General features: G+C 45.1%; 1 protein-coding gene and 1 long non-coding RNA gene across 11 annotated transcripts in view; one reads left to right on the forward strand and one right to left on the reverse strand.

The window, feature by feature from the left end:
- Positions 1–26,091, forward strand: part of ALPK2 (alpha kinase 2) — a 157,801-nt gene that overhangs the window by 22,489 nt on the left and 109,221 nt on the right. For 2 of the 9 annotated variants that reach the window (XM_044934636.2, XR_006547737.2), the window contains exon 1: positions 18,175–19,430. In XM_044934636.2, coding sequence (XP_044790571.2) covers positions 19,060–19,430 — 371 coding nt within the window. In that variant the 5' untranslated portion in view covers positions 18,175–19,059. Of the gene's footprint in view, positions 1–290; positions 429–15,354; positions 15,483–18,173; positions 19,431–26,091 lie in introns of those variants that run through there. The other 7 variants (XM_044934633.2, XM_006073381.4, XM_044934637.2 and 4 more) reach the window with 7 other exon arrangements.
- Positions 423–26,091, reverse strand: part of LOC102390942 — a 46,393-nt gene continuing 20,724 nt past the window's right edge. Inside the window, exons 3-4 of one of the 2 annotated variants that reach the window (XR_003106038.2) lie at positions 3,786–6,475; positions 423–1,985 (exon numbers count right to left, since the gene is read on the reverse strand). This is a non-coding gene — a long non-coding RNA (uncharacterized LOC102390942). The remainder of the gene's footprint in view (positions 1,986–3,785; positions 6,476–26,091) is intronic. The other variant, XR_006547738.1, reaches the window with a different exon arrangement.

A 26,091-nucleotide genomic window follows, 5' to 3' on the forward strand; every position in this document is an offset into this window, starting at 1 on the left:
CAGCTCGTCTGCGTTTCATCAGCTCACCCGGGGCTGCGTTTCGCCAGGCCCCTCTGCCAGGGCCTCCCCAGCAGCGTCAACAAGGGTCACACCTTCTGCAGAAACAGCCCTCAAGTTTCATCACTGTGATGCTAAAAAATATTCTCCAGCTTCAGCAATGACCTAGTTCATTCAGGGGAAAAAAAAACATGCTCTTCTTCCAGAACGTCCCTGGGCACGGAATTTTCCCTCTTAGGAAGACAGGAGCTTTCCTGGAAGCAGACCCAACTGTGCTTTGAAAAACTTGGGAAAAGACCCCGAACCCTGTCACTTCTCCGTGTCCCCCGTCCCGGGAACAGGGACACCCACTCAATGCCTGGCACACAGTCTGGGGACCCACAGCTGAGCTGGCCCTCCTGACATGCCTCCTGGACAGAAAGTATTGAAAAGTAAGTATCTAGGCTCTGGTTTTTAACCTAAGGAATGGCTGTGCTTTACATATGCCGTTGTTTACAGTTTCTGCAAAAGGGAACTAAGCCCCCTGTTTCCTTAGAAACTAGAACAGGATGAAATGAGTAGGGTCTACAGAGCATGCTTGGGTACACTGCAGGGTTTTCAAGTGGCCAAAAGCTCCTTCTCTTTTTTTTCATTTCTGTCCATTCTGACACTTTTGCAAATCTATTATTATTATTTTTTAATGACCATTTTGGCTTGACAGCCACTTTAAAAGATTCTTTCACCTCATGGGTATCTCAATAATTAGAAAAAAAATAAACATTAAGGATGAATGAAAAGAATGATTTGTGAAGGTTTTGCAAAGAAAAATACGGTGAAAATCTGAGGTAATGACCCAGGTGACGCAGCCCCCCGTCGGTACTTCTGCCTGACATATTTGAGTGTTTCAGACAAAAGTTATTCCTTTTATGGGAATAACTTTGAGAAGGGACCCAGCGGTCCCTTGTCTGATGACAGGAATGAAAGCTGCTGCATAGCCCTCAGGCATTTCAAAATGGCCAGTGCAAACATTCACTGAGTCTTTGAAAAGGTTTTCTTTCCTTTTTAAAAACTGGGGTAAGAATATTTGAGATCTACTGTCTTAATACATGTTTAAGTGCACAAAACCGTATTGTTAAAAAAAAATAAAGCAAACAAAACTAAAATGGAAGAAAAGAAAACAGTATTGTTAACTGTTGGCATGACACTGTACTTGAGATGCTAACTAGGATGTTTTTGAAAATTGAAGGCAAAAAGTCAACCCCAGAAAGACTGATGAAACAGCAGCACGGTCACATTCTGATAAACACATCTGAACTCAAAGCACTGATTAAGGGTGTCAGTTACAGACATCTGGCAGGCATTTAAAAATAGATAAGAGCGGCATTTAGAGCTGCTATTGCTGTAATTATTTCCCTTCCACAGCCTTCTCCTCAGGTAAAGGTAGCCCTCATTTTCGGATGACTAGTTAACCAGGAGTGGTCAGAAACGTTTTATACTGGCAATGTCAGTCAAGGGTAGATCGAACCAGTTCCTTTGCTGTTGGGCTTCTGAGCCGAAACCCTGGATGTTGTGAGCCGCCTTCTGAATGGACGGAGGGACAAATCCTGTAGCAAAAGGCACTGATGATCGAGAAGCATGATCAGATCTTGAAATCCAGATTTAAAAGAAATTTAAATGGATTTAATCTCCCAAACTCCATTGTCCTTTGAAGTTCTTCGCAAAGCATGCAGTAACAATTGGGGAAGGTTTTTAGGTAGGGTGGAATTCCTAATTTTCATCACTTTGAAAAGACACCTTCTCCCAATTTAATTTACTTTGCATCACCCCACACACACTTATGTGCAGCTATCAGCCTGTGGGAGGAGGATGCTGTCGAGTGTCCTAATCTGGAGGGAGGTGCAGGACGCAGAGTGGAGCTGAGGAATCAAGCCCAGGCTCAGAGGCAGGGTTTGGAACCAGATCCCGACTTTAGCACAGTTTCCAGCCAGTCTGAACTCCAGTGTTCTCACCTGTAAATGGCGATAACAACATCCACTTTAACAGGATTGATGGGGGGAATCACAGGAGCAAATATACCTAAAGTGTCTGTCAAATCGTAATTTATCCACAAAGACTAGTTCCTCCCCTTGGTTAATTAAAAAGCTTCTCTCTCTCTTTGCTTTTTTTTCATACTGTTAAAAAAAAAAACCCAAAACTCTGGGACATGGTGAAGGACAGGGAAGCCTGACGGGGTGCAGTCCATGGGGTCGCAAAGAGTCAGACACTACTGAGCAACTGAATAACAACTCTCTCTTTGCTAAAATTTCAGAATGCTTTCCTAACATAAACTATCAAAGTAATAGAAACGACACATGTTTGACACCAGGGCAATGATAAAACAACATAGACATTTATATATTTTGAAGAAAATTCTATACTTGAAAACATTCAAGAACAAAAGAAAAAAGTTTATATTTTAGAATGCATCTGCAATAAGAAAAATTATTTTTTGCCTGGAAATGGTTGATAGGGTATGTGCTATCTAAAAAGCTAAGTCAAGATTCATCTGATGGTGCTGTTTAATACATATTAGTGCCATACTGGCTTCTCTGGTGGCTCAGATGGTAAAGTGTCTGCCTACAATGCGGAAGACCCGGGTTCAATCCCTGGGTCCGTAAGATCTCCCGGAGAAGGGAATGGCAACTCATTCCAGTATTCTTGCCGCCAACCCCCGCCCCCCGTGTCATATTTAAATGGGAGTTTTCATGAATCCATAGGAATGGAAGGTAAAGGTAAATCTATGTATACAAGATGATGTCTGTGATTAGTATGGAAACTTAGGCACAAACCCATCTTCCCTCCAAGATTATAGCTGAGTCTTGCATCGGTTCCCTTTTTTGACTAGACATGGGTACTGTAGAGTGGTCGGTCATTTCAATGCAGACATGACCCTGCATTGTGGGACTCAGTCGAGACGGTAGCTGGTAGGGGGTGGGGGCGATCTCAGGGGCCATGCCTGGGGTTCCAAGATCAGTGATGAAGGTTCGTAGTGAGCAGGGGCTTCTTTATTTTCGAGTGAGGGAGGGACAGCTGCAGAGGGATGGAGCAGACAAGAATCACAAGCAGGTCTCATGGGGCAGCTCCAAAGAGCTGTACCCATGTCTTTATTATTTTCCCCTGCTCTTTTTCTTAAGTTTTTATTATAGTTGTTTTACAGTGTTGTGTTAATTTCTGCTGAACAGCAAAGTGAATTGACTATACATATACACATATTTCCTCTTTTTTGGGATTTCCTTCCCATGTAGGTTGCCATAGAGCATCAAGTAGAGTTCCCTGTGCTACACAGCAGGTTCTCATTGGTTATCTATTTTATACATAGTCCTTGTGGTCTTGACTGAGATAGCCCACAGCTTTTGTCCAGGCATCTCAGGGTTTCTGGATAAATTCTTTGCTTGAGTTACCAATAGATTTGTAAGGAACCCTGTTAACTTACACTTAATTCTGCCCCAAATTCAGAAACATAAAGAAGCTTGGAAGAAAGTGATCATGTCATCTTAGGAGGTAAAAATGAAAGGATGAATGTCCAACTATGTGAGAGAAAGAGCATTAAAAAGTGTTTGGAGCCTTCATTGAGGTTTCCGCCCATGTACACCCACCTGACCACCCTCCAGGAGACTTTGGACATCAGGGCAAAGAGATGGACACAGGTTGAAGAGCATCAGTTCCGGACCATCCACTGCTGAGTACATACCACCTAGCCCCCCAGGGCCATTTCCTCCATGGCTGCTACCAGCACTTGATTGCTGGTAGACACCCAGCAATCAGCTCACCTTGATTGCCACTTGGTCTTCAATCCTGCTCTTAGAAAACCAGGGTCGTTCACTCCTCAGTCAGTAGTTTAAGACCCTCCTCTAGTCCCGTGGTTCTCAAACTTCTCAAACTCTTAGTGCAGCAGCATCTAGAGAGCTTGTACAGACACATTTTCCTGGGTTCCTCCCCCAGAGTTTCTGATTCTGAAGGTCCCAAGTATTTGCACTTCTGGTAAGTTCCCAGGTGAGGCTGATAGTGTGGTCCAGGGACCAGCACTTTGAGAACCACTTTAGCCATTTCTTCAGCCTGTAATTTCTGCCCTGGTTCTTTTCAAACACTAACCTTGCCTACTTCTCAGATGCAGAAGGCTAAGCCACAATAAGCAACAGCTGTGGAGAACACAAAAGATAAACCCATCAGGCGTCCTGCAGGCAAACAGCCTGCAGCGGAGCATGTCTGCTGGCAAGACTGTGCGTGGGGAGGACACACCGAGGTGGGCAGTCCACTACTTGGGAGGGGCTGCTTTTTCCTGCTTAGGTTAGGGCTCTATCACTTAGGAGGAGGCTGCTTTTTCCAGCTGAGGCTAGCAGGATGGTTTCAAGGACAAGCCAGCACTTAAGATGGAGTTTGAAACTGGTGGGATTTGAATATACAGAGATGGAAGGTGGTCTCATTCTATAAAGGAAACAATAACAACAGCAACAGAAAAACCCCCAAACAAAACATGAAGGGCAGAAAGAGACAGGATGCCAATGGAAATCAGAAATGCATTAGGTTGATTTGGTTAGTTGTCCCTAGAACTTTCTTAGACAAGCATTCTTTGATTAAGCCATCTAATCTTAAATCCTTAACTTCTGTCTGTAATCTGGCATGTCCACATAGATCTTGAGAATGGAGGGCTAATGGTAGGGATTTCAAACACCATGGGCCAGGGAGGGGGAAGTGCAGATGCATCTGTGTGCTTACTAGAACATCAAAAGTCAAAAACAACAATCAGAACATCGGAATTAAAAATCAGCTCTTCTTGCTCCCCCAACTATGAAGCCCAAGAAGTGTGGTTGGGACCCCAGCTCTGGTCTCCGCACTTCTGGAGACTCTGCTGTTTTGTGTGCTTTGGTTTCAGCCTTAGGCTGGCTTTCTCAGTCTCATCTGGTATCAGCCTCCCTTGGGGTCTGCATGTTTTGTTTTTCCTCGTTAGAGAACAGGGCAAAAGACTTCAGCTTTCCACTGACTGGATAACTGTGGAACTTTCTGCAGAAACCCATGTGCTGATTGGCTTAGACCTTAGCAACCAGTCACCCAGCAAGAGTACTTGATCAGTTTAGACCCATCCGAGCCTGCAGAGCAGGGAGGGGGCAGTCTAGCTTACCCCTCAGCAGGTTTGAGTGATGAGAGAGGCAATGAAGTTAGCGAGACAAGCAAGTGGCCACTTCGGGAGATTTTGGACATTTTGAAGAAAGGCCTCTAAAGTCATACCATCTCCTCCCTTAAGTTTAAGTTTGGCAGTGGGCAGCATTCACGCTTCAAAGGTTTAGGATGTGCTCAGTCACTTAGTCATGTCTGACTGTTTGTGACCCCATGGACTGGAGTCTGCCAGGCTTCTCTGTCCATGAGATTTCCCAGGCAGGAACACTGGAGTGGGTTATCATTTCCTTCTCCAGGGGACCTTCCTGACCTGCATCTCCTGCTTGGCAGGTGGATTCTTTCCCATGGAGACACCTGGAAAGCCCTTCTACAAAATGGTTCTATTCTGGAATGGAATGAACCATTGGGTGTGAAGCTCCTTCTCTCTAAGCCACACTTTACTTGGGGGGTGGGGGAAAGATAAAGAATGATTTTAAAAATTCTTCAGAAAACAAACCAAGTAGAGGCAAAAATAGAAAGTTTTCTCCTAAGCCCCTCTAACTGGCTATGTTGAGGAGGGTGGAAGGAGGTGGCTGAGATAATATTGACAGTCTCCACAGCACTTGTCCCCCATCTCCAGTCATATGGTTTTCTCCGCCCTGGCTCGCTGACAGGTGGTTTGTTCAGCATAGTTAATGCAGGCTCAGCTCATTACCTCAGAGGCAGTGTTGTTCTTGCCCATTACAGGGCAGGGAGTGGGACATTTCCCAAGTCCTCCCCGACACTGGCTGATGCCTCAGATTCCACGGGATGTCACCTCTAGGTCCATCTGTAATAAACAGTCTCCAAAGAGGGATGACTCTGGGGGTTGCTCTGGGGTTTTTGTTGCAGGGAAGGTGAGCTAGAGGACTCAGGGAGCCTGGGAGAATGTGGAGGTCCAACCGGAGAGGGGCTTTCTTCACCATGCGTGTTCTCAGCAGTGACTTCGATGACACATGCCTAGGTCGGACGCAGCAGTTCACTTCATTCAACTTCAAACCACAGTGATTTTAGCCAGTTAAGTCACTGAAGTTTGTCACTTTACAACACTGTCATGTGTGCTACGTGCTAAGTTGTCTCATTCGTGTCTGACTCTTTTGGACCCCAAAAGAGTCAGGCTCTTTTGGGGTAGCCTGCCAGGCTCCTCTGTCCATGGGATTCTCCAGGCAAGAATATTGGAGCAGGTTGCCATTTCCTTCTCTAGGAGATCTTCCTGACCCAGGGATCGATCTGCGTCTCTTCCATCTCCTGCATTGGCAGGCGAGTCCTTTACCTCCAACGCCACCTGGGAAGCCCACCCTGTGTGTTTGTGGCATTGCCTTTTATCCTGAGGGAGGAGGACAAAGATAAGAAAGACAGAGGGATGTATCAGAATCTAGAAACCTGAACTCTGTCCCCTAACAAGCTGTGTGACCTTGAAAAAGTCATTTCACCCGCCTGTGTTTCAGGGGTTCTTTTCAATTATAAAATCAAAGGAGTTATTCAACTTTGTTACAGGTCTCACTAACTTTAAGCTTTTTTTTTTTTTTTTTTTTTTAACACTGCCTTAACGGATTTTGAACTACCACAGATTTTTTAAGGAGAGGGGAGTGGGAAGACAAAGTCCATCGAAAAAACAAGTTTGGAACAAATCCAGAGAGGGCAAACAGCAGCTACAGCTCAGTGTGTTCATGTATCTATGTGCCAGTCACCCTCCCGGACACCTGGAGTTGCTCACTATTAATATTTAACAGCTAAATTATATTTGTTTATTGTGTTTGTGTTAGTCGCTCATTCATGTCAGACTTTTTGCAACCCTATGGACTGTAGCCCGCCAGACTCCTCTGTCCATGGGAGTCTCCAGGCAAAAATATTGGAGTGGGTTGCCATTCCCTTCTCCAGGGATCTTCCCGACCCAGAGATCTAACCTGGGTGTCCCACATTTCAGGCAGATTCTTTACCATCTGAGATTCCAGGGAAGCCATTATATTTGTTTATTAGGTAACATATATACATTTAAAATGGGCTTTCCCGAGGGCTCAGTGGTAAAGAATCTGCCTGTAATGCAGGAGACACGTGTTTAATCCCTGGGTCGAGAAGATCCCCTGCAGGAGGAAATGGCAGTCCACTCCAGTATTCTTGCCTGGGAAATCCCATGGACAGAGGAACCTGTCGGGCTACAGTCCAAAGCGTTGCCAAGAGTCAGACATGACGTAGCATTTGAGCATGTGTACATAAATTTAAACCATCCCAAAGGAAATGCAGAGACCAGCAGTGTTCTCAATTTGCATCCCTTCCTTTCTCCAGGTACTCGGACCTCTTCGCCAGGGGCAACCAGATTACGAATTCCTTGTAATTTCTAAAATCATTGTGTGTATAAATAAGCATATTATAATACTTATTCTTCCTTTTTTCACTATGCAAGTGATAGAATACTCCACACTCTCTTCTATACTTTATCTTATTCAACAATGTATTTTGGAGATTATTCCATAATAGTACATACAGAACTGCTTCATTCTTTGAAAAAAAAAAGTTTACGTAGTTATTTATTTTTATTTTTTGGCTGCGCTGGGTCTTCGTTGCTGCATGTGGGCTTTCTCTAGTTGTGGTTCGTGGGCCTCTCGTTGCAGTGGCTGCTCTTGTGGAGCCTGGGTTCCAGGACACTCGGGCTTCAGCAGTTGTAGGACATGGGCTCAGTTGCTGTGGTTCACAAGTTTAGTTGCTCCACGGCATGTGGGATCTTCCTGGACCAGGGATTGAACCAGTGTCTCTTGCATTGCAAAGAGGATTGTTTACCCCTGACCACCAGAGAAGCCTTATTCTTTTTTTAATGCTCATTGCCGCTGGACATTTAAAACTCCATCATGTAGATACACTGTAACTAGGTACTGTTGATGGACATTTAGGGTGCTTTCCGTCTTTTCCTATCACAAGCAATGCCACAATGAATATTATTAAGTGCTTGTTTGTCTTCTTATCTCTGTTTTAAAAATTAACTATATTGAGGGATGTTTTATACATTGTGCGATTCACTCTAAGTGTTCGATTCAGTGATGTTGTTAAATTCATCAAGTTGCAAAACCATTGTTATAGACGAGTTTTAAACCATTTTTCTCGCCTACCAAAGATTCCTTATGCAGAGCAGTTGGCAACTCCTTAAAACAGTAAAGACAGAGCTACCATATGATCCTGCAGTCCCACTCCTGGGCATATATCCAGGGAAAAACATGGTCTGAAAGGATACATGCACCCCAGTGTTCATTGCAGCACTGTTTACAATACCCAGGACATGGAAGCAGCCTAAATGTCCACCAACAGAGGAATGGATGAAGATGTAGAGTGTGTGTGTGTGTGTGTGTGTGTGTGTGTGTGTGTGTATATACACACACATACATAATGGAATCTTTTTAAAGATCTTTTGATGTGGACCATTTTTTTAAGTCTTTATTGCGTTTGTTACAGTATTGCTTCTGTTTTTATGTTTTGTTTTTTTTGGCCTCAAGGCATGTGGGATTTTATTTCCCCAACTGGGGATTAAACTCATACCCTTTGCACTGGAAGGCACTGGAAATCTTAAACACTAGACCACCAGGAAAGTCCCACGTGCAATAATATTAAGCCATTAAAAAGAATGAAATAGTGCCATTTGCAGCAACATGGATGGACCTAGAGATTGTCATACTGAGTGAAGTAATTAGAGAAGGACGAATGTCACATGATATTGCTTATATATGGAATGTTAAAAAAATGAACTTGTCTATTATTAACTTATTATTAACAAGTGAACTTATTTACAAAATAGAAACAGACTCACAGACTTAGGGAATGAACTTATGGTTACCAAGGGGGAGTGTTGGGGGTAAAGATAGGGAGTTGGAGACAGACAGATACACACTGCTATTTTAAAATGGATAACCAACAAGGACCTACTGTATAGCACAGGGAACTCTGCTCAATATTCTGCAATAACCTAAATGAGAAAAGAATTTGATAAAGAATAGGTATATGCATAACTGAATCACTTTACTACACGTATACCTGAAACTATCACAACATTGTTAATCAACTATACTTCAGTATAAAATTAAAAATTAAAAAAGATTCCTCACGCACACTTATTGTTAAATAGTGTTCTCTCCTGGAGAAGGCAATGGCACCCCACTCCAGTACTCTTGCCTGGTAGGCTGCAATCCATGGGGTTGCAAAGAGTCGGACATGACTGAGTGACTTCCCTTTCACTTTTCACTTTCATGCATTGGAGAAGGAAATGGCAACCCACTCCAGTGTTCTTGCCTGGAGAATCCCAGGGACGGGGGAGCCTGGTGGGCTTCCGTTTATGGGAGTCGCACAGAGTTGGACACGACTGAAGTGACCTAGCAGCAGTAGCAGTGTTCTCCCCACTCCCCACCTCCAGCAACCACTAGTCTACTTTTGGTCTCAATAGCTTTCTTAGGATATTTCGAATAAAGGGCATCATACACTATGTGATGCCTTGTTTCTGAGGATAATGAGAGTTCTTCTGGGGTTCATCTGTGTTGTGCCCTGTGTCCTAGTTTGCTCCTTTTTATTATCCAGAGTGTTTCATTGTGTGGCTGCACCACAATCTGTCTATCAATTCACTAGTTGTATATTTAGGTTGTTTCCATGGACATTTAGGTTATTTCCAAGTTTTGATTATTATGAGTAATCTTGCTAAGAATATTTGTGTGCAAGTCTTTGTGTGGACGTATGTTTTCACTTCTCTTGGGTAGATAGATGCCTAGGAATGGAATTTCTGGGTCTTCTGGTAAATTTATGTTTTAAGTTTTTAAGAAACTTCCAAGTTGTTTTCCAAAGCATCTGTACCATTTTATATTCCCACTAGCCCTGTCTGAGGGTTGTTTTTTTTTCATAGTCTCCACCCACATTTGACTTTCTGCTTTGTAATAGCCATCCTAGTGGGTGTGAAATGCGATCTCATTGTGGTTTTAATTTGTATTTCCTGAATGAGTAGTGATGTTGAGCATCTTTTCATGGGCTTATTTTTTATAATTTATTGCCTCTACTTCTCACATACAACCTGGAAAATCTTACCCAAGAAAGAGCACAACACTTGCGCTCCAACAAATCTGGACTCATAGCCCAGTCCTGCCACTTGCAGTCACTGAGGAGTTAGGTTTGTTACATCAACTGTTTTGGACTTCCCAGGTGGTGACTCAGTGGTAAAGAATCCACTTGCCAAGCAGGAGATGTGGGTTCAATCCCTGGGTGGAGAAGATTCCTTAAAGAAGGAAGTGGCAACCCACTCCAGTATTCTTGCCTGGGAAATCCCATGGCCAGAGGACCCTGGCGGGCTACAGTCCATGGGGCTGGAAAAGAGTCAGATACTACTTAGCAACTAAACAACAGCAAAGCTTCCAAGTCATTATCTGTGAAAGGAGAAAGAACGCATCTGGTAGTTTAACTGTGAGGATTAAATGAGACAGTGTGTATGAAGTGCCCAGCCTGGGGGCTGACACCCGGAAGGTACCCCAAACATGTTGTAATTGTCTCTCCCTGTCTGGTCGGCCTCCTCCTCTCCCCACCCCAAATTTCTAGAGCCCATCTTTGCGGGCTGCTTAAAGATAGTTCTTTCCTTCGTCTGGCTGTGCCAGGACATAGTTGAAGCACAGGGGATCTTCGGCCTTTATCGCAGCACACAGGGTGTTTCTGTTGTGGCGTGTGAGCTCTTCTTAGTTGCGGCATCTGGGATCTAGTTCCCTGACCAGGGATTGACCCTGGGCCCCCTGCAATTGGGAGCACAGAGTCTTAGCCACTGGGCTAAGTCCTCAGAACCCATCTTTGGGAAGGGTGCTTTTCCCTAACGTGGGACTGGGTATTGAGTGACAGGGGGTGTGACATCCAAATCAGGAGTTACTGACGATGGCAGATTCAGGAACCCAACTGCTGTTGGATTAGGCTGGGTCATCGGGACTGACGCCTCCTGTCCCAGTGAGAAAGCTCTTACAGCTGGTTTTGCTGCCCGCCCCAGAAGAACCGGGTGCCCACTCTCTGCATGTAGGCTCAGAGCTCTTCCCTGACCCCTTCAGCCTTCCTGCTGACAGCAGCCATGCCACCGGCTGCCTGTGTGGGGGCAGACTAGCCAAAATAAGCTAGCATCAGTCAAGGGCTTTAAACATTCAAAGAATCCTCCTATCACCTCCAGCTGTTCTCCAGCAGTGTGAGAGGATGATGTTTATAATTTTGCTGATGTTGAACCCAAAGCTCTTGGTAGCACTTCATACTTAGTTTTTGGTATGCAATTCAGAAGAGCTTGTACCTACTCAGCTTTCCTAATAACTAAATGAGATAGCTACTGCTATTTTACAGAGGAAAAAACTGAGAAAAAGAGAAGTTAAGCTTGTATGTGGCAGAGCTAAGATTTGAACCCAGAAACCTGGGCCCTTCATCACCACATCCTTCTCCTGTTCTGTTAAGGGTGCTGCCTATCCTGGCCTATCTATCAAAATGGAATATGTAAATATTCTTGTCCAGCAACTTCATTTCTTGTATTTAGTCTAGAGAGCCACTTACATGCCCGAGGAGGCATGTTGCTATTGTTGTTTAGGCACTCAGTTGTGTCTGACTTTTTGTGACCCCATGGACTGTAGCCCACCAGGCTCATCTGTCCATGGGATTTCCCAGACAATAATACTGGAGTGGGGTAACATTTCCTCCTCCAGGGATCTTCCTGACCCAGAGATCAAATCTGAGTCTCCTGCCTTGCAGGCAGATTCTTTACTGGTGAACCACTGGGGGAGCCCAAGGAAGCATGTACCAGAATGTTTTTTGAGACACATTTGTAAGTCTGAAAAACTCCAGCCAAGCTACTCATCATCAGCACAAGAACAGACAGACTAAACATGGTATTGCTATTTTATGCAATACTGATATCATCAAGCATTAAAAAAAAAAAGATGCAATCCATGGTGGATTGAATTGACCGTGTAAGACTGCTGAAACTTGATGTAAGGTAAGCTAACTGCATGGCAAATATGTACAATTTAATGCCGTACATACAATAAGATTATATATGTATTTGTGTGTGTGTGTAGTGTCTAGATGACTCGGAGAAGGCAATGGCACCCCACTCCAGTACTCTTGCCTGGAAAATCCCATGGATGGAGGAGCCTGGTAGGCTGCAGTCCATGGGGTCGCTAAGAGTTGGACACGACTGAGTGACTTCACTTTCACTTTTCACTTTCAGGCATTGGAGAAGGAAATGGCAACCCACTCCAGTGTTCTTGCCTGGAGAATCCCATGGATGGAGGAGCCTGGTGGGCTGCAGTCTATGGGGTCGCACAGAGTCGGACACGACTGAAGCGACTTAGCAGCAACAGCAGCAGCAGTGTCTAGACGACTATACATGTAAATGGATAGAAAAACGCCTGAAAGGAAAGCAAGTTCTTCCTCTTGGGAAAGTTCTGAGATGGAGGATAGAGTTTGTGGGAAACCATTTTTTTTGTATATTTTATAGAATACAAGTGTCTGTATTTAGACTCTGTCTAATTAAAGGTAAGCAAAAATTTTAAAAAAGAAAGCAACTTACTCTGGACAACACAGCTAAAATAACAGAAACATGCAAATCTTGTGTTCATTCCAGCTGCCATCTGATCGCTCCAAGGCTGTCTGTGAACTGCACCCTGGCCCCCTCTGCTAATTTCAGTAATTCATTAGTTGTCCATCTCTAGCAGAGAATGATAAATCTGTCTTCAAGGGTTCTCACCTTCAGAGAAGTGAGGAAACATGACCCACGGCCTGACTTAACTGTCCTTTCCTTAACAGTCAGTGCCCCATGGCTGGGACACATGGTGACTGAACCAATTATGTGAGTCAAATAGCATGTTTGTCAAGTGTTGTAAGCTGTGGGGCTTTGCTGTCAGGGAGCCGTCACCTGGTTTAGAAATCATGGGTGGCACATAAGGTCTTTGACATCACCCCAACTCTTAATGGGCTTTCCTGTGGCTCAGACAGTAAAGAATCTGCCTGCAATGCAGGAGACCTGGGTTCAAGCCCCGGCTCGGGAGGACTCCCTTGGAAAAGGGAATAGTTACCCATTCCAGTATTCTTGCCTTGAGAATTTCAAATCTTAATGGTCTGATTTTGTCCTTTCTTCCCTCTCCATCCACAGCAGTGCCTGCCTGGGAATGGGAATAGTCTTGTTTTGTAAATTACTATTACAGGTGAATATTATACCAGGAGAAATCTTTAGACCTTAATTGGATATCACTTTTAAAAAAATCATCATGGTAACCCACAGCAGAAAAGAAAATTGATGAGACGAGTGAAGTCTTTCCTTAAAGTCTACTGATTACCATCTTGAAAACCAATTATATAACAGATTCTTCCTTAGACTATTTACATACATTATTCTAATCCTTAGAGGATTAAGTGCTTTGTAGGCAATAACTCACTTAATCTTCACAACACCCTCTGAAGTGTATACAACAATTATGCCTCCATTTTACAGATGAGGAAACCGAGGTAGTCGTGACATACTTATTGAGTTAGGAAGAGGTGGAGTCAGAATTTGAACCCAAGGTATCTGGCTCTAAAATTCTCACCCACCTATGCTATGTTGCCACTCAGAGGTGACAAACGGAAAGGTTAGAACTAAAACTTCTGACTCTAGTCCACTGCTTTTCTTGGATGACCCTAATTATATGCCATGTCCGAATCAATATACTAGGTGGAGATCTAAAATATGTAAGTTTCACAGTTCTCATCTTTGGAAAATTTATCACACCAGAGATAAATACACAAAATATATTTATGTGGAAGACTCTGTCTCTAAATGTCTACTGTTTGTATAGAGCGAATTGTTATTTCCAAGCGTGGGGTCCTCCATGCAGGATAGATTTGGCAGCGGGATGCTAGCACTGTGCCCAGAGGACAGGGTGGGGCGGGTTCTTGGGTGCAGACAGACTGGTTGTTTTATGGCTGCCTTGAAATGTGCGCTGCATGGCTCCAGCGTCGTCTCTCACACTGAAGACGTCAGCCCGTGTGGCTGTGACGGGGGTCCCAGGGGAGTGACTGCTGCAACCGTGTGGTCTTGAACACGTTGCTGAGCCTGAGTCTCGGGTTCCTCATCTGTAAGATGGAGAAGGAAATGGCAACCTACCCCAGTAGTCTTGCCTGGAGAATCCCAAGGACAAAGGAGCCTGGCGGGCTACAGTCCACGGGGTTGCAGAGAGTCAGACACGACTGACTGACACACACACACAGAAGATGTAGGTGGTATTAATAACCTTTTAGGTCACTTAAAGGAGATTAAGTGACATAACATACCTGGTGACTAACCAAGCATTGAATGCCGACTTGTACTGATGAATCCATGCTTGCTCAGAAATGCCAGCCCACTTGCTGCCCTCCCCGGGGCCCCTGCCTGCTGCTCGGAAGGAATGGTAGTTTCCTGGTTTCTCCTGGAAGAAACATGTCCCACCTGGTGATTCCTTTGTGTTGAGTCAACTCCTCTTTTGGGAGGCAAACATGCATGAACACTGTTTTGTTTTTTTAATTGTCATCTTTCTTGACTTCATTTTTTTTTTAAATGTATTTGTTTGGCTGCGCCAGGTCTTCATTTCGGCATGCGGGATCTTTAGCTGGGCATGTGAACTCTTAGTTGCAGCTTGTGGGATCTAATTCCTCCAAGCGGGGATTGAACCCGGGGCCCCCTGCATTGGAAGAGTGGAGTCTTAGCCACTGGACCACCAGGGAAGTCCCAGATGCACACACTTCCTGAGTCCAGTAGGAAACAACTTTGAAAGAGGTGGCACTGGCTGTAGCCTCAGTTTTCCCTCTGTCTGGCTGGGCTGTGGCTGCCCTGTCATCCACCAGGAAGCGAGGTTGAAACTGCTTCTGCGCTCCCTGGGGCACTGGCAACCTCTGCAGATTTCGACTGTGACCACCTGGGGGAGGGCGCACCTGGCATCTAGTGGGTGGAAACCAGGAATGCTGTGAATGCCCAGGCCCGTCCCCGCCCCCATTACAACATTTCCGGCCCTAATGTCACCAGTGGCCGGTGAGAGAGCCCACCCAAGGACCCCCAACCAGCATGACCGCAACACCCTGTCTTCCGCAGGCCAAGGGACCTCATTTCTTCTCTCCCTGAGGACCACTCACAGGGTGATGGGGCTTCTGGAATTCCTGAGAAATGTCAGAGATGTCCCAGGATGGATGGTGATGTTGGGGATTGTTATTTTTCAGGCTCATGTGGCATGAAAGGATGGCAGACTCAGGAGGGCCCCAGAGGCGCGCACTTTGTTTTTTGTCTACGTTGCTTTCCCAGAAAGTTCCTGAGAAGTCCGACACCGTGCTTCGTTGCATAATATCGGGTAAGCATCTCTAGCTCTTCACCCTCTGAAATCTCTGTGCAGACCAGGTTTCTTTGGCTCACAAGGGTTAAAAACATCACCTGGGAAGTTTAGTTCTGAGTAACTGATTGAGGAATTAAATCCTCTGTGACTTCTCTTTCTAGAAGATCTCTTCGAGTACCTTTCTGGACACATTTTGGTGATCCTTCTCTATGTCCTGTTTAGGCAACTCCCACACTTGGTTTTAGGCAACTCCCACACCTGGTTTTTTTTTTTTCCCCAGATAATCCACTCAAATTTCCTGCGGCGCATGGGAAGGGCGTGAATAACTTCACTTTAGACAATGTACCTAACTCTTCTTCATCACCTTTTACTGATATCCCCACCTAGGCTAAATTCGTCTCCCTACTGTTTGCCTTTTTCAGCTCTGCTGGTCAGCAGTGAAAAGGTTAAAACCAAGACAAACACGCCCAGTGGAGGGAGAGCGAGATCAGGGAGCTGGAATTCCCCCTGCCTGGAGAATAAATAACCAGAGCTGGTCCACAACTTTCACCCTGGGAAAAGGCATTTATCACTTATTTGTTTATCTTTGGGCTCTACCACATGGCATGTGGGATCTTAGTTACCGACCAGGGATCGAACCCATGCCCACTGGCAGCATGGAGTCTTAAGCACTGGACCATCAGGGAAGTCCCTAGGATTTGGTATTAAAAGAAAATAGAAGGAAAGTTGTTGGATAGGGAAGCAGTATTTGGTACCTTGTGAGTTGTTTTCTTCTCTTTCTTGGATTATGTCTACCCTTGAAAATATGGAGGCACTGGTGGTCTTGTCTAGAGGATGAAAGAAAACTCTTCATCCCTTTATCCCTTTTTCTAGGTCCAGAGGGGAGAAGAATCAGTCTCTAAAATGGCTCTGCTTCCTTAGCAGAAGTTGCAATAAAATCTCACCTTCCAGTCTGGATCTTTGGGTGTAGGACTGTGCACCCGACTCCCCAAGCCGAGAGGACAGCACCCCCTCTTTCTTGATGTTTGTCCACAGCCATCCAGATAGAGAGACGGGCTCAGGCTCACTATTGAGCCTTCAGAGTAGCCCCCTGTCTCCCTAGAAAGCCCAGGGTTTGGATGGGCCCTAATGTTGGATACCGGTCCCCACACACATAAGCCAGATACTTGTGAAATGTTCTGCAGGTGGCTCTCAATAAGCGACCTGCAGGTAGGCTTAAAAAACAAGGATAAGATTTTCTGGTGAGGTTTCCAGCAAGTAGAGGGTGAAAAGAGAACCACCCACTAGGTACAAGATACCACTTCCCTGCGCAAGTCTCCTCTGGGGCCAATTATTCAGTTCTGTACCACATGAAGGGAAAAAAACAGTCAGCCAGTAGGAAGCCGGGGGATTCAATCAGCCCTGATTATGCCTGAAATGAAACACTGGAGCCCGAGAGATCAGAATGAGTCACCCAGGCTCAGCTTGTGCATACTTGCTGTCATGGCTTCCATAAATTCAGGAACACACCAGGGAGGAGCGATTAAATGCTTCCTAAGAAGAAACTGGGTAAAGCTGACCCAAAGGGGAACACAAGTCTGATAAGAACAGACAGAAATGAAATATGATCAGCAGCTTCCTTGATGGCTTTTCAGGGAAGCTCATTTTTTTATTTTGGTGGTTTAGTCATTTGTTTGAGAGACTCAGCCAAGCAGCTGCTGGAGATATGTCCCTGCGTGCAGAGAGGTTTGTCCTCTGCCTGCGCCAGGGACCAACACCTAGTCGGTCTGCCTGCCTGGAGGAAGAGGAGGTGGGGAGCACAGCTGGGAGACCCCAAGTTAGAGGAGACACAGAGAGAGAGGAGGGCTTCCCTGGTGAGAAGGTATTGCTTCCAAATACCAGGTTTTCCTCCAGTATGAAGGTGATGGTGAAGGTGAAGTCACTCAGTCATGTCCGACTCTCTGCGACCCCATGGACTGTAGCCTACCAGGCTTCTCGATCCATGGGATTCTCCAGGCAAGAGTACTGGAGTGGTTTACAATTTCCTTCTCCAGGGGATCTTCCCGACGCAGGGATTGAACCCAAGTCTCCAGCATTGGAGGCAGACGCTTTAACCTCTGAGCCACCAGGGAAGCCCTCCAGTATAGGTGATACATTTTATATGTTTTCGATGACATGGGAGCTAGTGAGAAGCTCTGGTACACATTGGAAACCTTCCTGCCCTGTCTGTCACAAGGGGGAAAAAATTCCACAGGGTGAATGGAATTCCTGAGGAGGTTTACCAGATTAGCCCATTAGCAGTCTATTCGGTTAACGATCACCAGGGGAAGGGTGAATCCCTTCTGAGGGGGAAAGCGCAGGTCCATTTCTGTGATAACATCAGCCACACGTCGTCACGGCACCAGCCTGGGAAACCTACACTCCAGACTCCTTCGTCCTCAGGAAGACATGGTTTTAGCTCATCTATTTTGCTCTTTGCTTTTTCATACCACAACATACAATCAATTCTGAGCACCATTAAGGTATAATTTTCAAAAAGATAAAGTGATTCCCATGCAAATATGGAGTGAACATCAAAGATTTTATTCCATTCGTTTTCCTTTTTTTAGGAACTATTCTTCCACTATTTCATTTTTTTTAAAGTGAAACATTTTTTTTAAAAGTCTTTACTGAATTTGTTACAATATTGCTTCTGTTTTATGTTTTGTTTTTTTTTGGTCCAAGAGGCATGTGTGATCTTAGTTCCCTGACCAAGGATCAAACCTGTACCCCCTGCTTTGGAAGGGGAACTCTGAACCACTGGGCCACAGAAGTCTCTCAATTCTTTGAATGAACAGGGAACCAGAAAATATCAAGGCCTGGTCAAAGTGCATTTGAGGAATTGGGTGTTCATAGGCAACTTAAATGAATGTTAGGATAAGATTGCTAAGTTAGAACGTTGGTTCATGTCCTACAGGGCCATAAACTGTAGTTTATGGGGTTATCATGTCTTCTATGTGGAGATTATTTGCATCTCTGTTGAATACAAATTCAAAAGTTTATATGTAACTTCAAGTCTGGGGATTGTAATCAATAGTAATCATCGATGAAGCAGAGGGCATTTCCCCTAGACAACTCTGAGACAGACCTTTGTCCCATGTGACACTGAAGCGAGATACCATCCACATTTTCGCCATATTTCTAAAGTTGTAGATAATTTTTCTTAATAGCTTCTTTAAAAAAAAAATAGTAGTTAGGAGCACTCAGTCTTTTAGAAAGTTATTTATTTATTAATTTATGGCTGTTCTGGGTCTTCGTCGCTGCACAGGCTTTTCTCTGGCTGCAGCGCGCAGGGGCTCCTCTCTAGCTGCCGTGTGCAGGCTCCTCATCACTGTGGCTTCTCTTGTTGTGAAGCACGGGCTCCAGGGTGCATGGGCTTCAGGAGCTGTGACCCGTGGGCTCAGTAGCTGCAACTCCCGGCCTATAGAGCACAGCCTCAGTAGTTGTGGTGCGTGGGCTTGTCGCTCCGAGGCACGTGGGGTGTTCCTGGACCAGGGCTTGAGCCCGTGTCTCCCGCATTGGCAGGCACACGCCTTGTCCCTGAGCCACCAGGGAAGCCCCTTAATAGCTTCTTGAGATGAGGAGCAGCACTTTTCATTTTGTGTGCTCCCCCGCCCCCACTCCAGCCCAGCATCCTCTTAGGCACGTAACATGCCCAAGAGCGCTTATTGAAGGATGTGTTTTTATCTACGAGAAGAAGCTTTTCTGGTTCCCCAATGACATGTCCATCATGCTTATCCCCATTGTTTATCATCCATTCTTATTCATAGCTTTATGCTTTTCCAAAGATACTTCACCTAGTAAGAATATTCTTATTTCTTTATCATCAGGCCAGCCCAAGCCAGAGGTAACTTGGTATAAGAATGGTCGAACCATAAATGAATGTGGCAGTGTCTCCAGCTACGAATTCTTCGAGAATCAGTATGTTCACGTATTACACCTCTATTGGTAAGTGGATGTGCCTCGAGGACTGTTGACAAAGCTCCCCATGTTCTGCCGAGTGCTGGTTACTATCAGGTAAGGTCAAAAGACTGGCTCGTGTTTGCCTTTTGAGTCCTGTTAGATGCTACAGTCATCAGCCACGGCCTCCAGCAATGACTGCTCAACTCTGCCTGGTAACTCATTACCCTCCTCTAATTGCTGCCATGGATGGTACATTACAACTCATCTAGAATTTCCCTCAAGGTGGCCCAGCCATTTTCACTGATTGAATAAGCTCTTTTAAAAGTCTTGTCCTCTCTGGAAAGTAAAGAAGCACTGTGGGATTTCATTATCTGTCATCCAGCATTTCTTGTGTAAGAATGAAAGGAAGAAGTGATGGGCCCGGATCCCGCAGCAAGTTGGTGGTGGAGTTGAGGCTGGAAACCGGACCTGCTGGCCTGGTTTGAGGAAGTGGCATGGCCCAGCACACTGGTTTCTCATTCTTTTTCGTTCCCACAAGAACTGTGTGCTTGGGGTGAAATCAGGAAATGTCGAAGGTGAAGTGGAGAAAAGGAGAACTCCTCTGGTTGAAGCTGGGTGACTCTTGTTCCCCAGTGCAGCCAAATCAGTCTCATGTCCCTTACAGTGGCTCTGAGGAGACCGAGGTCTGTGGGCGTGGCATGAAAATGACTGAGAGGCGTAGGTGTGAGTAGCCGTGGAGCTGAAAACAGCAAAGTGAAGGCTTGGGTTTGCATTTTAGCTCTGCCATTTTCGGGCTGTGTGACCTTGGCCAGTTACTTTACCTCTCTGAAACTCAGCTTTTTCATCCGCCAAAGGGTGGCTGAATGCATGAAATGACGTAATGCTTGTAAAAGGCATTATATATATATATATAAAATATATATATAGTAGTTGCTCAATATAAGCTTTCTTACTCTCTGATCTTTGTTTTTGTTTCAAGCAAGGTCAGAGGTCACTTTACCATGATTGAAATGCTTGACTCAACTGGCCTGCAGCCTATCTAACCTTGTATTCAGATCATCCGTTTATTCGTTCATTATTTAATTTTTAAAAAATTAATATTTCTTTAAAAGGTTTTCTAAATTATGAAAGTATGATAACACATTTATAGGAAACTTGGAAAATACAGAACAAAGTTATATATAGTTTGACTGTGTATTACAGTTATTTTTTAAGTAAATAAATTAAGATTTTTAGTTGGGGCTTTCAATGTCAAACTCTCAAAAATTAATAGAATGAACAGATAGAAAAATAGAAGGATATAGTAGACCTGAAAACCACTATGAACCAATTCAACATAATGAAGATTTATATAGTTTTCACACAACAGCAGGATACAAATTCTATTCAAGTTCCCATAGACTATAAACCAGGAGACACAGGAATAATATATCCAGGGACATAAAACAATGTAAATTTGTAACATGTAAAAATTTCATGGTCCAAAGATAATGAAATCATACAGAGTCTGTTTTCTTATCACTGTGAAATTAGGTTAGAAATCAACATCAAAAGATATCTGGAAATAAACCCATCGTTTCAAGTGCAGCGTGACATTTACCAAGAGAGACTTTAGCCCTTGAAAGCCTCACGTTTATTATTTAATTTTTAAATGATATTCAAACTTCCCTATAGCTCAAATGGTAAAGAATCTGCCTTTGAGGCAGGAGACCAGGGTTCAATCCCTGGGTTGGGAAGTTCCTCTGGAGAAGGGAATGGCAATCCACTCCAGTATTCTTGCCTGGAGAATTCCATGGACAGAGGAGCCTGGCAGGCTATACCGTCTGTGGGGTCACAGAGAGTCGGACACGACCGAGTGACTAACACACACAGTAAATGATATGCATCACGCAGCTACTCTATGGCAGGCACGTAGTGTAATGCTCGCGTCGAGGCGAACAGCGTGGACATTGCTCAGAAAACCTCAAGTCCATCAAGGAAGACAAGCGGTGAACAAGCCAAGCCATCTCCCCTCTCGACCCAAGCACTGGGAGGCAGCCCGCCTGCCACCACTGCCCTGCAGCCACGGACGGGGCTTCCTGCCTCTTCATTCCAACTCTGTCAAGGCTCTTCTCACCCTCCTCGTTACCCCAGTCAACTTAGAATCTACCGCTGTGCTGTGCTGTGCTGTGCTGTGCTGTGCTGTGCTTAGTCGCTCAGTCGTCTCCAACTCTTTGCGACCCCATGGACTCTAGCCCGCCAGGCTTCTCTGTTCATGGTGATTCTCCAGGCAAGAAGACTGGAGTGGGTAGCCTGTCCCTTCTTCAGAGGATCTTCCCGACCCAGGAATCAAACCGGAGTCTCCCTCACTGCAAACGGATTCTTTACCAGCTGAGCTACCAGGGAAGCCTGCTGCCTATATGACTCGTGGGCAGTTCTGTTGCACATGGATCTGTCCAGCCTCAAACATCCTCAAACATCCTCTTCTCCTTTACATAGACCTCCCGTTGGGTGCTTATTTCCTGCTCAGGACTGATGATTGCTCAGTAGGCTGAGCACCTCCTAATGGTAGGAACCCTCACTGTTTCATATTAATACATCTATGTGTCTATCCTATATATATTTGCAGTTGTGGTTATTAGTTTGTTTATATCAGCATTGGCAAACTTTATCTATAAAGGGCCAGATAATAAATACTTCTGGCTTTGAAGCCCAGACAGTCTCTATCACAACTCCTCAACTCTGCCATCTATGATACCAAAGCAGCCATAGACCAAAAAAATGAAACAAACAAACAAAAATCCCCCAAAGAATCATGGTTGTCCCAATAAAACTTTATTTGTAGAAGCAGTTGGGGGCCAGATTTGGCCCGTGGACCATAGTTAGCCAGCCCCTGGTCTAGATAGTAAGATCCTTGAGGGCCTACACACTGTACTTCGTATGTATTCCACTCCTACCTTTGTGCCTCTGAGCACTCAGCACATATTTCTTGATTGATTAATTTGGGTCTACACTAAACTAAAATATTATACTCACTTTATAACCAGAAGAGATGCTTAATGTGTATTCTTTTACTGAAGGAATAACATTTAGGAATTGAGATTTGCTAACTGTTGTTTGTACAGGCTGAGGAATATAGACAAACCAAACATTTTGTGGGGTGTTAGGAGTTGAGGGGTAGCCATGCTGAAACCCAGGGGCAGATGGGTGGGTTACAATGGGAGAGACACGACGCAGGAAAGAGAAAGTTAGCAAGGGAGCTAGTGCTACGTAAAGGTCAGGGCTCTCGTTTTCTGCTCTGAAGTTCAGTAGGGCAGTGATTCACCCTAAAAATGAAAAGTTTAATAGAACTGGACATGGAACAACAGACTGGTTCCAAATAGGAAAAGGAGTACGTCAAGGCTGTATATTGTCGCCCTGCTTATTTAACTTATACACAGAGTACATCATGAGAAACGCTGGGCTGGAGCAAGCACAGGCTGGAACCAAGACTGCCGGGAGAAATAGCAATGACCTCAGACATGCAGAGGACGCCAGCCTGATGTCAGAAAGGGAAGAGGAAGTAAAGAGCCTCTCAATGAAAGTGAGAGAGGAGCCTGAAAAAGTTGGCTTAAAGCTCAACATTCAGAAAACTAATATCATGGCATCTAGTCCCATCACTTCATGGGAAATAGATGGGGAAACAGTGGAAACAATGGCTGACTTTATTTTTCTGGGCTCCAAAATCACTGCAGATGGTGATTGCAGCCATGAAATTAAAAGATGCTTACTCCTTGGAAGGAAAGTTATGACAAACCTAAACAGCATATTAAAAAGCAGAGATGTTACTTTGCCAACAAAGGTCCATCTAGTCAAGACTATGGTTTTTCCAGTAGTCATGTATGGATGTGAGAGTTGGACTGTGAAGAAGGCTGAGCACCAAAGAATTGATGCTTTTGAACTGTGGTGTTGGAGAAGACTCTTGAGAGTCCCTTGGACTGCAAGGAGATCCAACCGGTCCATCCTAAAGGAAATCAGTCCTGGGTGTTCATTGGAAGGACTGATGTTGAAGCTGAAACTCCAATACTTTGGCCACCTGATTGATGCAAAGAGCTGACTCATTTGAAAAGACCCTGATGCTGGGAAAGATTGAGGGCAGGAGGAGAAGGGGATGAGATGGTTGGATGGCATCACCAACTCGATGGACATGAGTTTGGGTAGACTCTGGGAGTTGGTGATAGACAGGGAGGCCTGGTGTGCTGCGGTTCATGGGGTTGCAAAGAGTTGGACAGGACTGAGCGACTGAACTGAACTGAATTGAACTGAATGCACTCTTTCCAAGTTCCTGCCATTTGAAAGGTAGCCCCCCAGCTGGGAACAGTATTCAGTCCTAATGCAGATGAATAATAGTAGGGCGATATGATGGTGCAGGACAGGGAGGCCTGGTGTGCTGCAGTCCACAGGGTCACAAGAGTCAGACCCGACTGAGTGACTGAACAACAACAATATGATAATAGATGTGGCTCCATTTTTTTTTTTTTTCTGCTTAATGGTAAATACGTTGGGCACTAATAATCTTTAAAAGTTCTGGTGTCCTACACTCGGAGTTCTGAGCTGTAGCTGCCCACGAGCAGGGCAATAAACCCACCAACACTTGTCCTTCACTCTTGACAAAGTCAGTCCCCAGTCCAGGTGATTCCAGTGTGTTGTCCAAAATGCAAAATGCTTTAATCTGAAAATATTCATCTGTAAAGTAGTTTGACTTCTACCCATATATTACGTGCTTGTTAGGAAAATGAATAGGATTTTGTGCAAATGCCTTTCAAAGACTGAAAGTTAGTTGTTAGTAACCATATTAATCTTGAATTTTTTTTGCCATTATCAATGTACCATAAATCACCAGATTAGTGTATAGTTTCCCAAAGAAAAATACTTTACCTACCTGAGTTTAGTCTCTCGGTCTAAAGAGTTCTTAGATATTTGAGAGCTCCTGTTTCTGTTTCCTAAGGGCTTTTCCTGGCTTAGTGTCCCATCTGCACTTCTGCTGTGAGGCTGCGAGCCCTGCTGCTGTGTTTATCCGCGTTCTCGTCTTCCCTCTTTCCTCAACCGGGTAGTACTTCTCCCCGCATTCTTCCTGCATTCTCGTCGTACCACTCTAATCCCCTGAGACCGTGTATTTACGGCAAACAAGGCTATCTGGAGAGATTGATCACTGCTGTTGTGACCTTTCCATTACCACAGGTCAAGTGTGCTTGGCAGACAAAAGACATGGAAAGCCAAGAAAGTGTTGGGAGAGAGAAGCGTCACTAATAACCGTATAGCTCGCACTGTAGCACGAAAGCATTTTCCCCCCAAGATATAAGGGTTGGACTTCCCTGGTGGTCCTGTGGTTAAGAGTTTGCCTTCTAATGCAAGGGGTGCGGTTTTGATCCCTGGTTGGGGAAAGAAGATCCCACCCTCATGCCTCGTGGCCAAAAAACCAAAATATGAAACAGAAGCAGTATTGTAACCAATTCAATAAGGACTTTAAAAATGGACTTCAAAAATCTTTAAAAAAATAAAAAATAAAGATGTAGTGGTTGGGAGGAGGGGAAGAAAATGCAAATAGATGTCTTCTACCTCATCATGAAAGCAAGTCGCAATATATATACAAACTGGGGACTGTGGTCTCTTATGAATGGAGTTTAGACAAGCAGTGAAGCAACAGATGACAATGTGTCTAGGAACCCACACCTAGAGAGAGACGCTCGTCTCCGCAGCATGGAGGCCTCTTTCGATGGTCACGGTCCCGTCCAGCGGTGATGAAGGCGAGTCTAGGTTAAGAGTGAAGCAGGAGGGAGGGGAGGGCGGAGGCCAGGGCAGGAGCCCCAGTCAGAGGGACGGGAAGCAGCCCCGCTCGCTCTCTCGTCGGCTCAGCCCTGGAGTTGGCTGGTCTGGAGGCGGACCCTGTAGACGACCTGGTGGGACAGTGGCCAGGAGAACCGCACTCACCACAAGCATTGCTCATATGTGTGTGGGTTGACTGGGGTCCCCCATATTCATGTTCACCTGGAACCTCAGAGTGTGACCTTGTTTGGAAATAGGGTCTTCCCCCCCGCCCCCTGCCCCCAATACCAGGCGCTCAGGGCTCTTTATTTATTCATTTATTTTCAGCTGGGCTGGGTCTTCGTTGCTGCACTGGCTTCACTGTCTGGTTGCAGCACTCGGGCTTCTCCTTGCGGTGGCTTCTCCTGTTGTGGAGCACAGCCTCTAGCCACAGGCTCAGTAGTCGTGGCACACGGGCTCGGTGGCTCTGAGGCACGTGGGATCTTCCTGGACTGGGATCGAACCCATGTCTCCTGCATTGGCAGGTGGATTCATGACCACTGAGCCACTAGGGAAGCCCAAAAGTAGGGTCTTTGCAGATGTACTTATTCAAGATAAGATCATACTTAGATGAATATGGGCTCTGACTGATATCTTTATAAAGAGAGCAAACAGAGACACAGACAGAGGGAAACGGCTGGGTGAAGACAGGCGGACATCCGCGTGGTGCTGCTGTGAGAAGGGAAATCCCAGGCCTGCCAGTGGCCCCCCGAGGTGGGAGGGGCGAGGGGAGATCATTCCTGAGCCTTCAGAGGGGCATCCCTTCAGCGTGGCCCTGCTGACACTGTGATTTTGGACTTCCCAGCCACCAGAACAGTGAAGGAACACATTTTTGTTGTTTTATGCTGTTCTCTGTATGGTGGTTTGTTATGTCCACTCTAGG

The sequence above is a fragment of the Bubalus bubalis genome, chromosome 22 (assembly GCF_019923935.1).
Source record: "Bubalus bubalis isolate 160015118507 breed Murrah chromosome 22, NDDB_SH_1, whole genome shotgun sequence".
NCBI classification, from domain to species: Eukaryota; Metazoa; Chordata; class Mammalia; order Artiodactyla; family Bovidae; genus Bubalus; species Bubalus bubalis.